The 15,711-nt window shown below is 41.5% G+C and overlaps 1 protein-coding gene across 14 annotated transcripts in view; it reads right to left on the bottom strand.

Annotated features, from left to right (window-relative positions):
* SULF2 (sulfatase 2) overlaps positions 1-15,711 on the bottom strand; it is a 118,521-nt gene that overhangs the window by 50,728 nt on the left and 52,082 nt on the right. For 8 of the 14 annotated variants that reach the window (XR_010434919.1, XR_010434923.1, XR_010434921.1 and 5 more), the window contains 2 exons: positions 8,517-8,765; positions 2,797-3,036 (listed from right to left, as the gene is read on the bottom strand). Coding sequence is in view for 3 of the 14 variants with exons in the window: in XM_064674263.1 (XP_064530333.1) it covers positions 2,797-3,036; positions 8,517-8,691 (415 nt within the window). In the remaining 11 variants the exon portion in view is untranslated. Of the gene's footprint in view, positions 1-2,796; positions 3,037-8,516; positions 8,766-9,461; positions 9,582-13,541; positions 13,619-14,183; positions 14,356-14,403; positions 14,501-15,711 lie in introns of those variants that run through there. The other 6 variants (XR_010434927.1, XR_010434926.1, XR_010434922.1 and 3 more) reach the window with 5 other exon arrangements.

The following is a 15,711-nucleotide window of genomic DNA, read 5'->3' as shown; positions in this document are numbered from 1 at the left end:
AACAGGAACACCTGATGCTATCCATGACACTGGCAGTTTTCAAACTGAGAGACAGGTTAATGGAGAAGGAACATGCCTGTAACACCTACTGCCTCAGTGGCTTCCACTGGAGAAGGAAATTTCCCCCCTTCTTTGCCAGGATATTTAACTGATCCACATCAAGGGACTGCAAGCCCGTGCATGTGGGGCAAAATCCTGTTACAGCCAAAGACTGAACTTTCCTTGAGCTCAGCCTCTCTATCCTTTCAAGTACAGTGCCTAAAAAAGTTGGTCAAACTTTTTAAAGTGTCAAAAATACAAAACTGACAACCAAGGCTGAAACTGAGGGTCAATTACGGGAAAAGATGCACTTTTTCCATCCCCTTTCCTATTTTTTACTTGCAACTCGTGCAAGAGAAACCTGCAGCACCACCACGCTGCTCCCTCATGAGACTGGCACATCCCAAAGGTGTCAGGAGCAGCACAAGCCTGTAGGGATCCCAGCCACAAATGCCACTACCCCAGAGAACACAAGACACAGGGAGGCCACAGTGAGCAGAGAAGAGGGGGGGAGATGTGAAACCAGTAGCAGAGAATAAAACCAGAGGGAAGTTCAAGTGGAGTAGAAGAGTAGAATTTCTTCCTTCAAGATTAAACAAAAGAGAAGAGAAAAAAAGCACAGGGAGAGAAGGTCTGGCTTATGAATTAAGAAAAAACAAACTCCCTTCCAAAATAATAGCTGTCTCATTCCAAGGCTGTGAACTCAAAGTGTAAAAGCCAGCCTCAAAAGGCTTTATTCCTCACGGTGTCTTTTTCTACTCCTTCAAAAAACCAACAGCAAAACACACACAAGAACTAACAAACAAATACACAAAAAAACCCAACAAACACAAAAAAACAAACACCACAAAACCAAAAACCCAAGGGATCAGGAAGCTAAAGTGTACGTTTGCAGGGCAAACCAGTACTAGCGTTAAGACTTCAAAAATAAAAAAAAAATAAATAACCCTACAAATGAACTCCAGTGCTTTCCACATCTTTCTTTGTTCACTGTAGTCATGTTCAAGGAGGACTCCCCATTTCAGAGAAACTGTATTCATAACCTTCAAAATACTCCCCTTAGCAGGTTACTTTTGAAACTTGAGAAACCAGACAAGGTACAATCTCCTTCTGTTTCTGGAGCAGGTAGATCTGATCAGATCTTTGGAAGGGGTGGGGGAAAGAAAAGAAAAAAAAAGTTAAAAAATACTTTCTTACTGCTGACATCCTTCAAAGTGAACAACTCAAGCCTTTTACTGGGGGACAGAAATGAACACCAGCCTCCAACGATGGCAATTTCCATTTCAATTTGTATAATAACAGGTCACATTTAACTACAGGAATGAGGATCTCTCACTGACACCTTAGGATGGCTTTGTACCTGTAAAAGCACTATTTCTGTGTGTTTCAATAAGTTTAGTTTGCAAATTAAGAGAGGTAGAGTGATAATGTAATACAGATTCATTAAGACCTTGGGTCTAAATTTAAATATTAAGTTAATGTAAAAATGTAAAAGATGCACACCAGGACACTTGCAATGGCTATTCAAGTGAGTAGAAACTGCAGGTAGTCACTAAATATAAAAATTATTACAATAGACAAACATGAGTAAACACAAATCAAATAATCCACGAAGAATAAAACATTAACCTTGGTGTGGTATTCATATGATCACTGGTATTAGTGCAGGAATGACAAATGGGAGGGAAACAGCAACCAATTAATAAGGTACGTGCCCTTCCCCTAATTTATTTCTTTCCAGATGAATTCAGGTCTTCATTTTAGAAAAATAAAACAAGGAAATTACCTATTTGTTTTAAGACCAAGACTTTAAAGCAATAACATGTAAATCCCATGTGAATAGTTAGAAAGGAAATAATTTTTTGTAATAAGTAATCAAATTTAATTTGATTTTGTTACAATTATTATTCAAGATTTATACTCGTTTCTGGAAGCCTCAAATACCATAAATTCAAGAAAAAATTGTGTACTATCAATAACAACTACAATACAATACTACAATTAACAACAACTATAATAAAATACTACAGTATATATACACCATAAATAACACAAGTAGAACCAGGTTTATGCCTATTTCTCATCATGACAAAAAGCATCAGAAAGAAAAGTAACAAAACCACTGTCACAGGCAAGAACCTAAATCTAATGTCTGGGGGAAGAAAGAAGGAATCAGGTGTGAAACACAGGCTACATGTTTTCTGAAATCCTTTCTACAGGATATTTGTTCCTAAGGAGCCCTGCATGCAAAGAAGATCATTTGTTTCTCAGGAGTACCCTTGATCTTGCCAATTATTCCTCAGTTCTTGTTTATCCTAAACACCCTTCTGGGAATCGATTGTCTAGAGAAATCAAACCAGCTGATTGTCCCAAAGCACAAAAGGAGCAGTCCCTTCTCTTCCACTCTTAATTTGCTTATTATATCCACCTTATGAAAAAAAAAAAAGAAAAAAAACCAAAACACTGATTCCTTTTCACAGCATCTTTCTTGGTCCTTCTGTGCAATGCAGGTATTCTACACGTGCTATGCCTTTAGCTCAAGCAGGCACCTTGTTTTATTCCCACCTTCCGAAAAAAAAGTCTTGGGATTTTTGCTGTTTGTTTGTAAGCAAACATTTCCTCCAGTACAACTATGAGGAAGCTAAACCAACACACCAGACTGAAGCTCTGGCACTATGCACTGCTGCAGCCCAGGACAAGAATAAACAAAAATATCCCACATACGAGCCTCTGCACTGGAGCCAGCCTGGAGCTTACCTGTCCTGTAGCCTGTGTTGTTGAGGTACACTGCAAACGTCCTTATTTCGTGCTGGGCCTGCCAGGAGGGAGAGGAGCAGTTCTCGTTGTTGGTGTAGGTGTTGTGGTTGTGGACGTACTTGCCCGTCAGGACGGAGGAGCGCGACGGGCAGCACATGGGCGTCGTCACGAAGGCGTTGATGAAATGGGCCCCTCCCTGCTCCATGATCCGTCTGGTTTTATTCATCACCTGCATAGAACCTGGAAGAAGAAAAACTTTCTGGGAATTGTTTTCTTGTTTTGGTCAGAAACAGCCTCATAAGAGCTCCTGTCATGTCACAGACCAGAACAAAGCACGAGCACTGTGATCTCGGAGTGAATCCAGATCCAAAGAGATCATTCTCCTGCCTCAGTGAAGTTCTCCCATTGTTCCAGTAAGGACTAAATACTGAAGTCCTAAGTTAAGACATGACTCAAGCCTGCTGGCATGGACCATGATGCTTCTTTCATTTCTCTCTCTCTCCTAAGTTCAAGATTTACTGCTGTAACTTTCTGCTCCTTCTCTGCAGCCCTTCTGGAGCCACCAGGACTGTTCCAGTAGCTGAGGGTGAAATGCACTTTGTGCAGCAACCTTGACCACAGCTTGCATGCTCCTGAAGTGTTATTTAATCTTTGGTTTTAAAAACAACCTGATGCACTAGCCTTTTGTGACAACGTTCTGCAAAAGCCTGAGGGCTGTAACCACAGGATCACTGAGGCTGGAAGAGTGTTTAGTCCAACCCACTGCTCAAGCAGGGTGTGCTAGAGCTGTTCTCTAAATAAATTGTTCTCTCCCTGTTGTGAGGTATTAGGAGATATTGATTTCTGTACTTGTCACTGAACCAAAGACAACATAAAGCCCTCAGAATAATTTCCATAACCAGTCCACTGTGTTCTATCCATCTGCTTCACCCCTTCTGATATCAGTATTACCTAAAATTATCTACATTTTCTCAGGCTTGGTTCTGCAGAATCAGATCTTCAGATGACTGCTGGGGACAGATAGCCATGTATTTCACAACCACCATCTAAAAACAAACAAGCAAGTTCAACTGGCAGGGACTTGGATAAATGGGGATAACAGGAGCAAAAGTCTTTTTGCCAGCAATTACTGAAAGACACGCTGCTGCCAAATGGTTGTTCTGTTTATTTAAGACAAGGCTTTGGTCGAAGCCTTGCATCTTTACACCACCTAGCTAAATCTGGATCCATACCAGAGTTCTTCCTAAACCCAGAAAAACCAAGGATCAGAGAAAAAAGAAATTTAATTTCTCATGTCTATCAGTGCCTGACAGTTAAAGCTGCATCAGAGCGAGTCATGAAAAATTTTCCTCATCTAAGAAGAATTTCCATGTGCCAAAGAATTTGTTGTGGTACCTGCCACAAGCACAGCCTTGCAAAGGAGAGGAAACCTGTCCATCACCAACCCTGTTCTGAGCAGGGAAAGCCAACATGGAGATGAAGGTGTGGTTTCATGCCAGAGTAGGGCTGGGGGGAACTTACCCAAGGGTGACTTGGATTAACAGTTCAGCTTTAATCAATGCATCCTGCAACCATCTGGCACAAACTATGCTGTTTCTGTCAATACTGGGTTTAGGTTTCTTCTAAGCTCTTTAGGCAGGGATTTCATTATGAAATGGCAACAGTAAGTCGATTGATACAGGGCACACTGATAAAACCAGGAGTCAAAACCTAGAGGGAAAATGCTCATAAGCCACATAGGAAATCTGACTCTCTGGCACCATGAAGGAAGGCTAATTGCTACTGTAGGTCATTTTACCTAAAAGCTGCCATGGTATTAGTTTACTTGAGATCATTCTGTTGGAATGAGTTTAAAAAAAAAATAAAAAAGAAAATAATAAATCTGTGCATTTCTCAGGTCAGAGCACATCCCTGTCACATCACTTTGTGACAAGAACCAAGGCAGGTTATTGCACCACCCCCTTAGAACCTGCTAACCTTCACATACCAAAAAGAAGTTCCTGAAGGAAGCCAGATTTATTTATTTTTTTGTTTCCCTAGCTGTGGGGTAAGTGTTAGTGCTTAAAAGTACTAACAACACAGCTAACAATTACAACAGCCAATTATACACTCTGTGAGCCTGAAAACTGTGGATGTTTCCTCTGTGTTGTCTTATGAGATACAGCCCAAGCATAAACAGGCAGTCCGAAAGAATGTTTTGTCTTGCCAATGCTGAAATACAATTTAACAACCCCTTTAAAAGACAGAGGCATCTGTGCATAAATAACAGTACATGTTAAGACTCCCCTTGGGGACAGTAACCTCCTTTAATAAAACTGCTGTAATGACAAAGCCCTATATATCAACAGTCTTTAGCACAAAAACATATGATCTAATCTGCTTCCCCAGCCTGAAAACTAATACAGAGTGACAGACCAGTGGAAGGTAAAAATCCAGCATACTCTTCTGTATAATCTTAAATAGGCCAGCTTTAAATATTTTAAACAGCATTAAACCAGCCAACCAAAACTTATTTTCTTCCGCTTGCCTCCAATACAAACATAAAATTGTGAGGAAAAAGTAGAAACTGTTCTTTCTGTGGCAGATTAGTTATGTGTTAATCAGCAACAGGAACCTCACCACATCACCTTTTGAGCTGGAAAACCTTCTCAAGTTTCATTAGTAGATGTACCATGGGAAGTTTGAAGTGTCAATATTTAATTCAGAAAATGTTCTGTTACCCATCTAAACCCACTGATAAGTAAACAAAAATTTAGCAGTTAAAAGTGAAATTTCTAAGCTATTTAAAAAAAAAAATCCATTAGACTACTGTGAAAATATGAAAGTTTAATCAATTTTATGCATTAAAGTTGCTCATTGAACAAAGCTAAGCAAAACCTATGTTAAACTTCCACTTGAAATTTGTGTGCTATCCATAACTTTGCTTAGTGTATCTTCACAGTTCACTTCAGGGATAAAGCTAATATATTGACTAATATTAACCAATTATATATAATTGAGAAAATACACCAATTATTTATGGAATAATACTGAAGTCCTTATTAGTTGTGTTTTGCTGTCAGAGGAAATAATTTACATGTTTTAGAAAGCTCCAACTGTTGAAGAACTTGTATTAAGTACCAAGTGACTTGTCCACTCTGAAGCACAACTTATGAAGTGGTATCCACACACAGATAAGCTAACTGAACCCCAGAATGTTAATTAATTCTCTTTTTATCCTATTTGAACCTCATTAGACACAGCTGTCACATCATTTCCTTTTTTCCTCCTATTTAACAAAGCCCTAAAGTCCCAATTGCCACGTATGATAACCAAGAAAAATTATCTTCCAAGCCACTTTTACAGGTTACAGAGGAAGACCTAGGAACATACAAATCACCCCTCGCTCACATTTCTCTACAGTGGCTGAAACACCTTCTAAATAACCAGATCTTTCTTCGCCTTTGAGATCATGAAATAAGATGTTTTTTCAAACCCTCAGCAATATGGTAGATAAACCTAATTAAACTGGAGTTGTTGAGTCCATCACACAGGGGACATCAGCATCATAGTAACTTGGATTTGAAGGGTTCTAATAGCGAAAAAGGAAGTCTTTATTTCTAATTAATTCTTCCTCCTTGTCACTATATTCCTCTTCTTTATATTATGCTTGTCAATACAACTCTTTTGATTGGACAGTCTACCAGGTGTAGATGTTTCAGTGGTTCTTGGTGTTCTTATTTGTCTTCTCCCAATTGTATCCATTACAATTTACACTCATTCTCCTTTAATCTACAGATTCTGCATCCTATTCATCAGCCCCACATCAGCCTTTTCCTTTTTCCAATACAACGCTGAGGTTTGGCTTCCCAAGTAAAACTCATGGTTAACAGTAATGGGAATGTAAAGAGTTGTACTCCTTTCCTGAAAGGACAACATTCTCTTTCTGGTAAACTCCACCTGCTGCTGGTACATTGTTAAATCTATCTGTAAATAAATAAAGGAAAGCCTGTCAAAGGCACTTGAGATCGTGTTGTATTCCCTTTCACCTCAAAAGGAGCTACAAAAGAACAATGGAAGCTACAACACCCATCAGTTACAGAATATCCTTATAAACAGATGAAATCTTAGCTATTCACAGCTTTCCCTGCTACGCTTTCATAGCTTCCAACTTTTCCTTAGCTTTTATTTGTAATTCATATCTTGTTTTCATCTTTCATAAATGCACTAACCGCGATCGCCACAAACGGCAATTTTGATTAACTTGGACAGCTCAACAGACAAAAATAAAAATTAATTCCAACAAATATTGGGTCTCCCAAAGCCATTAGTGTCAAACGAGGAATATCACATCTTAGCTTCATCAAGTGGATTTTCCTTGGTGAGATCCTAATTTGTGTGGACACATGCCCATTACCCTTGAAACTGGAAAGCATCCGGTTATCAGAGAAGAGAAATATCCTGCCCAAAGGACTCAGCCAATTGCATCACAAACACACAGGCCAGCAGAAAACAGAAGATGATAAATTTTTTAGGACCACCTTCTGAGCCTGCAAGATAATGTACTTAGGTTCTTTGACACGTTATTGGAATTGCTTCATTTGTGATCCAAATAACCATTAAAAAAGGGACAACAACAAAAACCTCTTCTGATCCTACTAATTGGAATTGCATTTGTATTTAGTGAGGCTTTCTCACCACCTTGGAGAAGAATGTGACACCTATGATACTGCTGACATGCAGTAATACTGGTGCAAAGGAAGCATCTGTAAAAATGCTGCCATGTTGCTGTGATCAACTTCTCAACAAGATAAGTAAGTGTATGAGTAATACAAGTTGATTAATTTTATGTTCTGTTTCCTCTGTGAGGTCCATTTTCCAATTTTTCCTACCCATACCAGAAACCTGATGCAGTAAAATCTGGTGTCAAAAAACAAACCAGACCACACACACACGAGTTCTCATTTTTCAGATGATCCAGGCTTTGTAGACACTTAAAGGCATAATTCTAATGCAAAACCATTAACGTAAACTGGTTTGTGTTAATCGCTCCTCATAACTACAGACAACATTTGGTAAGTACAAGTTTGTTCAGGTAACAGAACAAAACCCAAACTCTGTCAGTTAATTCATTATTCCAAATCATTAAGCAAAGCATATGTTTAATCTTCATCTCCTTTCTTCAACAATTAATACAGTGTTGAATGACACAGCAGAACCTTTTCATTCTTTGACACTTTGGTTAGCAATTAACTACACATCCAAATGGACAACAAGAAGAATAGTATGACTGTGTCACGTAGCATTTAAGTAAATAAAGATTGTATATGTAATGAATGCCTGCAATTACACAAAAAAACCCCTGGGCCATTACATGATATAATAATCAGTTATGAATTTAAACCTACTGCCTTGGCATCCAGCTTCCCAGACTATACTTGCCATTGCCAGCAGCAGAGTTTAGGTGTTTAGATGAAGACAGATAGGCAGAAACCTTGTATTTCCAAAAAACATGAAGTTTAGCATTTCGAGACTGACTTTTGCTGTCCTTGAATCGCATCCAGACAAAAAGCACGTTCTACACAAAGGCAGGTTTAAACCTGTGCTTCCTATCATTTTTCAAACTGGAAAAAAAATAAAAAAAATAAAAAAAAATTCTCATTTTGACCACGAGAATCCAGCTCCAAGGAAAAGCAGTGCCACACCTGTTAGCTGAAATTTTCTTAACACTGGGCTCTTACCAAGTTCTACATCCTGATCATCAGTAAGAACAAGGATGATGTTTGGGCGGATGTTTCTACGGTCTCTTTGAAATCTTCCCTTCAGACGCTGATTTAACAGGAAAGCTGAACTTCCATCCAACAGTGATAAAACAGTCATCATGAATAATCCAAGGACAACACTATGCTGTGCCATGTTGTGCTGAGTTAATGTTCTCTCTGAACAAGGTGGGTTTAATGGCTTCTATTTCTTTTTCGTTTGCAGGTCTCCTATAAGGGAGAGGGAAACAAGTTTTTATCTATACTTTGACCCCTCTGCTCCCCCCAAAGGAACAGCAAGGTTCTCTCCAAAGAAGCAAAAAGCAGCATACTTGAAATAATCTAACTCCAAAGGAAAAAAACAAAACAAAACCAAACCCACAAACAACAACAAAGCAAACAAATGTTTTCTAGTGCCAGCTAGAAGCAGAAACTTGGAAAAAATCAGTTCATAAGCTGTTACCAGTGCAGGCAACAAAGTTTTACTCTAAGCTCAGATCTGGCAGCAAGTTTTCACAGGGTATCAAACTCTTTTGCTTTGATACAAATAAAGAGCAACCTTCTTTCTTAAGGGATGGTTTCAAATGACATTTTTGTTTACTGCATCAAAAGCTGAAGAGAAAAAAAAACCTGTGTCTATCAATATTTTTAAACAGGACTGTAGTAAAATTTACTGAGTTAACAAACAACACACTTGCAAAAATCAGAGAATCCTCAGATAGAAAACTTGTTATACACTGATTTATCTCACACATTTCATTACAGAGCAGAGCTGCCCAGATCTTGGAGCTATGGTGTGATGCTGTTTGAAGTCTACTACAGCTTTGATGTTACTGCAATATCCCTTCAGCATTTCTGTTGGTTTCCAAGATTATATATATTTTTTAACACCATTATTATTAATGAACACGTTTGAAAGCCCATTACCGTCTGGGAATGGATGTACCACAGTGATTTGCACATTGCCTGTGACTTCTCTCCGTGATAAATACAATGCACCAAAATTGACTTGATTGCAAAGCAGAGCACATCTAACTGGTACTGCTCCTGTTAACAAGTCAATAAAAAGTTCTTAGCAATTCCTACAAGGAGATTACAAGAAATGAATAAGCATGCTGAAGAATCTTTGAAATCACAGTTTTGCTTAGTGATCTGCTGGTATAAAGGGATTTTCTCTGGCTTTCAGAAGTCAAAACAGTACGAAAATGTACTGAAAATATCAAGTACTAATTATTTCATCACATCCAGCAGACAAGGATTCAGTTTTTGATGAATTCCCTACTTGCTCCTTGGCTTTTCCTGGACTGGTGCCAGTGATCTCTTGTAAGAGAAGCGAAAAATCTATTAAAATTGACACAAGAAAGATAATTTGCTTTTTGTAAAGACCAGAAATGCCTGAGTAGAAAGAACCTAGCACAATGTGTTTCAGCCAAAGAAAAATGTTGGCTCTTTTGTCCCTAGAGCCACGTGGGAAAACAGTTTTTACTCCAGCAGATTATTTCATAGCCACATTATTACTTCATCTCCATCAGCGACTGTTCTTTGAGATAAACTTTGATTAAGAAAGTTCTCATGCAACAGCAAAACTACTGTTCTGAAAAAGTTTCTGTGCTTATATAAGAAATGTACCTTCAATTTTCATATAAGTCAACAGATATGTAGCTATAGTGTGATAGAATATTTATTAAGGCTGCTTTCCAAAACTGTACACTAGTGGGGTTTTTGAGGAAATGAAAAATCCTCCTTCCTTACTTAGTCTGTCCAGTGAGTTTCACAGGGAGGTGAAATTAACCTTTTTCACAGAAACTAAAAATTGATTTTGAATATCCCAGCTCTTGTTCCAACAGGTAGGGAAAGAACTTTCAAAGTTTCCAGCTACAGCTTTAGTATTTCCGCTGCTGCCCAGAGATTTGCCAGGCTACTGCAGCAGAAACACTGACAAGTCCAATCAATTTTCACTCCTGGCACCCAGAATTCCATCTGCAGCACTACAACTGGGAAGAATCGTGTCAGTGTGTTGCTACTGTCCAGAGTAGTCAAAAGCAGCTTGAGAGAGAAACTTGGACCTGTTTCCAAAGGAGAGGACAGAAAGCAAGCTTGTTGAGCAGGCACATATTCCTGGACACCAGCTTTTTGGGGGAGGAGGTAGAGAAACGGCTTCTGCTCTTCAGAAATTACTACATATACACTTTGGTTAAAAAAATTAAACTGACAATAGAGATGTTTTCATTACACACATTTTTCTGAAGGTCTAAAAGTTAAGGTGGGTTTTTATCTGCCTATTTCTAGCCACTAGCTTCTCAAAATAATAGCATTTGCTGACTTTTCTTGCAGCATTTGGAAGGCTGGCCGTTTTTGTTATACCTGCTCATAACCACCTTCACTACAGCATTGTGCATTTAACCATCTTCTTGCATTTTTATCACTTCTTTTAACCCAATGCACGAAGTAACCTCATGACTTCATTGCCTCTTTCCCCTCAGCCTATCTTTTCCTCACAGTTTATTGCCCCTCACTCACTCACTCACTCACTCACTCACTCCATTGGAACTAAAAAAAGAAGCTGTCCCATCTCAGAGAGCTGCTCGGCTTTCTATAAAATACTTAACACATTTGGGGATGTACACAAACTGCTATTCCACAGCTATTTATCCACACTTGTATATTTACGGTTAATTAGTTATCTCTGAGAGGTTACTGCAGGCGGAAGAGAGAATTTTCATGTCAAGCACAACAGGCATCTTCCCCCAAACCTGTTATCTTTCTCTTGCCCCCTCCCTCCCACCACCTTGATGAATATTTTTCAGCTATTCTGATGTGTTATGTTCCTATTATTATCAGGGTAAGTACTGCTGGGAACCAATTCAAAGTATGTACTTATGTGCAAAACTCATACCAATAACTAGGTAAGAAAATTAAAGCAATTTTAGAAAATAACCTATTTCTTAAAGTATGTTTTCATAAAAGACAGACATGTCACAACTAACAGCATATATGCAGTACAATCTAAAAGGCAGCTTTTAGACAGCAATCAGAATAGCAAGAGTCTCTCTCATGGATTGCCAGTGGTCAAATACAGATTGGTTTTTTTAACCCCTGGTCTTTGGTGAACTTCAGGGAAGAAATATGACAAAGTTTCTATTAACAGTTCTTTTCCCATTTCTGTCAACAAGTTTAATCTGCTACTCACAGATAAAGCCAGAAGAGCTCCACAGCAGTGCCCCAATCTGCCTTCACTTTTAATATAGCACCTCTCCAACGATGCATTTTGATCTGAGTGGTACAGATGGTCCACTGCTTTCTGTGCCTCTGCAGGCCATCCTCCAGTATTAAAGATGCTTAATCTGTAGTGCCTCTCATGAGAATTAGCTATGCCTCTTATTTTTTCCTAGATTACACATATGAACTTGGACAAGTCTGGTCACTCCTGGTTTATATTTAGGAAAGTGCTATCAGAAATTTATGAAATGTTCTTTAGCTGTGGCATCTAGCTTTATTAAGCCTATGAAACCTCCTAGCAGGCTGCTTTAGAGAAAGTCTGGTCCTCTTATCAATTCTAATGTGACACTAAGTCACATTACAAATGTTGAAGAGATAAAGCCAGACTTCAGTACAGTTACTCTATTTATAAAAGAACTTAGCTGAGGGCTGTTCCCAAGTAGCATTTTACACCAAGGAAAGGCTTATTTATAACACAGTAGGGCACAGTAGGGGCCAAGTGGCCTCGAGAAGCAGCACAGACCTGCTCTCAGTGTGGCTGGAACCAATGCCAGGTGTATTATTTAAGCAGACTTAGGTGTGTCATTTGTCCAAGGTTTAAATTCATTGGAATACGTGGTGCTGGAGCCATTCCCTAGCAACCAACCCAATTAAAACCACTCTGCCAGTTAAATGGATTCAGCTGTGCTGGCTGTTCTTTTAACTCCTCAGTCACTCCTATGCATCCAGCTCTGGTTATGATGCTCATTCCTCTTGCACTGAAGCTGTCAACCATGGTTTCAAATCATCATATTGCCTTTGTAAGAGACAAAACACATTTTTATATGTGGATTGGGAAGAACCTTGTTTGCAATCAAACAAGGTTCTCAGGGGAAGGCTGGTATCAACACCACTGCTGTAATCCAACAACATGCTGTGTTTGCTTATAGTTTTCTACTTTCTGAATTTTTTTCCCCCAGGTAGTCAAAAATTTAAGAGAAAGTACAAAAATCAAATTCCCAGTGCTAAATGTGACTCTTGAAAATTGCAGTTGTGCCGATTTACCTACAAAAACTATGGATAAAGCATTTTCATTGGCAAGTATCTACAATTTTTTTAGAAGTCAGGAACAGACTTACTGGTGCACTGAATTACTATTCAGACACATCCTTCTGTTTCGCTTGCCTTATGCTGGTGAACTCTACACCAAAACTAAATATTTATCACAGAGAAGCCTTACTCACATTACAAAATCTCATTCCTATTTTGTAACTTTATTTTAAATAAAACAGAATTATAAATTAGTTATAATTTTCCCTAGCACTTGATATTTTAAAAAGTGTTTTAAGCAGCTCAATATACTTTCCATGAATCCATACTATTCTTTCTGTTCACTGCTTGCATGTTACTATTAGAGCTTCCCAGTGACACACACAGAATTAATTAGTCCTTTGCCAGGTTAAATTGCTATTTGGATCCCCTAAATCCACAATAATAAACATGCTGTTCTGCACCACACGCAATAACCAGTAACAACTTCAAAGAAACGAAGAATTATTTTGCTATTTTACTTATTATCTTCACGTAATTATATGTAATGGAGATACTGCCCTTGACTTTAAAGATAATTATATTAACTTGTATTAAGTACAGTAATAACCACAGACTTTCACTTCTGAAGATACCACAGGGGAATGAACACGAGTGTTTTAGGACAGAACAAGTAGGTAAAAAGAGCTACCATTACACAAATACATTCTACCGAGTAAAGAGATCGGGGTTTTTTTGTAGGAAAAAAGAAAGTCTCACTGCGTTCCCAGAGATGCAGGCGTTCAGACACGGCCCCGTCCGCTGATGTGCCAAACGCGGGGTTGAGCGCTCCGGCATCAGCGGGTCTCTGGGGACCGCTCCCCCCACAGCCCCGGCTCCCTCTGCCCGCACGGCCGGGCCGGGGCCGCTCCTCCTCCTGCCCCGTTCACAGCCACCGGCGGCACCGACCGGGGCCGGGGCCGGCAGGGCCGCAGCGGGGCGGGGAGGCTCCAGGGCAGCTCCCGGCATCGCCTCCAGCCTCCGCCCGCCCCCCGGTCCGCACAGAGCTCCCTTCCCAGCCCGTGTGCCCAGGGCTCCCCGCACAGAGCTCCCTTCCCAGCCCGTGTGCCCAGGGCTCCCCGCACAGAGCTCCCTTCCCAGCCCGTGTGCCCAGGGCTCCCCGCACAGAGCTCCCTTCCCAGCCCGTGTGCCCAGGGCTCCCCGCACAGAGCTCCCTTCCCAGCCCGTGTGCCCAGGGCTCCCCGCACAGAGCTCCCTTCCCAGCCCGTGTGCCCAGGGCTCCCCGCACAGAGCTCCCTTCCCAGCCCGTGTGCCCAGGGCTCCCCGCGATGGCAGCCCGGCCGTGCCCAGCCCGGGAGGCGGGCGGGGTTCCAGCCCTGCCCCGCAGCGCCCCGCACTCACCGCGGAGCCGATGCTCAGCCCTGCCGGGCCCCGGCCCCCGCTCCCCGCGCCCGCCCGCCGAGCCCGGGCAAGCGCATCCTCCGGCCGCGCTCGGGCAGCGCCCGCAGCCGCTCCCCGAACAGGAGCGTTCAGAGGAAGCGCTCGGGCGGGTGCGGCCCCCGCTTCTTCTTCCTCCTCCTCTCCCTTCTTTCTCCTTTTCCCGTTTAAAAAGTTCATTTACCTCGAGGATCCTCCTCCCGGGATTGACGCAATGCCCGGCGGCGCGCAGGGAGGAAACCTGTTCCACCAGCCCCCGGCTCGTTCAAAGTCCAGCGGCGGCACCGCGGCAAAGGCGCAGCCCGGAGCCGGGGGGGCCCAGAGCCAGCCCCCTCCGAGGGGAAGGGGCCGACGCTGAGCTCCCGCCGGAGGCACAGAGCCTTTACCAGCGAAGGGGACAGTCCACGGACGGGTGGGGACGGGGAATTAATTGCCCCTCGTCTTCTCAGCTCTTCGTCTCTCCCATCGTTTGCCGAGCGCTGTTCCCCCCCTCCGTAGCGCTGCTGGGCTGAGGGGGGACGTGACAGACCCCGACGGGGCTGAGGGGCTGTGTCTGCCCGGAGCCCTGCACCGAGACCCTGCGAGGGAGAGCCCGATCACTTCCTCAGGCGTCGGTAACACAGACCCCGCTGCACCTGTGCAGCTGAAATTAAAGGCCCGGTGCTCATTAGTAATTAAGAAAAGCCAAAGCTCTTAGAGATCGGGGCTGCAGGTGCTGTCTACACTACGTGCAACCAGTTACATTTTACTTTTGGAACTTGTCTGGGTAACTATCTAAATAGGTAATATCTTCAGTGTATTCTTTAAAGACCTCTTAAATATGTATCTTTAGGATACGCTAGTACATTAACTTGTTAAGAAAACCATAAGAAACAAACACTTTCTGGCAGTATTCCCACGCTGACAGTGTCACATGCAGCACAGGTTACCTCAGAACTTCCTGACTCTTCTTATTGTATTTAATATTCTGTTCCATCTATGATTTATTTGGATTTTTGCTTTAACACAAGCACTGCCTCCAATGACTCCATCCGGACTTTGCTGGAGAAGGCTAACAGCCTGGAACAATTTTTTATTGCTGGCTCTATTCTCGGCTACACACAGACAGACCCTAAATGAGCAAAAAAAATGAAATGGCACAATTCCTCCAAACTGAGGTACCAAGTGGGCAGGAACGAGCAGTACGAGTGAAACACTGCATGTCAGTACAACCGTGTCCACACTAGGGGCTGCAACAGCACAACTGTATTGGGATAAATAAGCCACTCCCTAACAGGGAGTTAATCACAGATCCACGAGCTGTGCCTAAAACAGGAGCTACATCTTGCTAACATTCTGATAAAATCCTTTTATTGCTTTCCGAGATAACATTTGACCTTTTGCTAACAACTTTCAACTCACAATGAACCAATTTACAGACAATTAATTTTACAACACACCTGTGAGCTACGATGTTCTGACTCTGCACATCTGAGACATGAATTAGTGTCAG

This window comes from Pseudopipra pipra, chromosome 17, assembly GCF_036250125.1.
Source record: "Pseudopipra pipra isolate bDixPip1 chromosome 17, bDixPip1.hap1, whole genome shotgun sequence".
NCBI lineage: Eukaryota > Metazoa > Chordata > Aves > Passeriformes > Pipridae > Pseudopipra > Pseudopipra pipra.
This window is presented reverse-complemented; position numbering and strand designations above follow the sequence as displayed.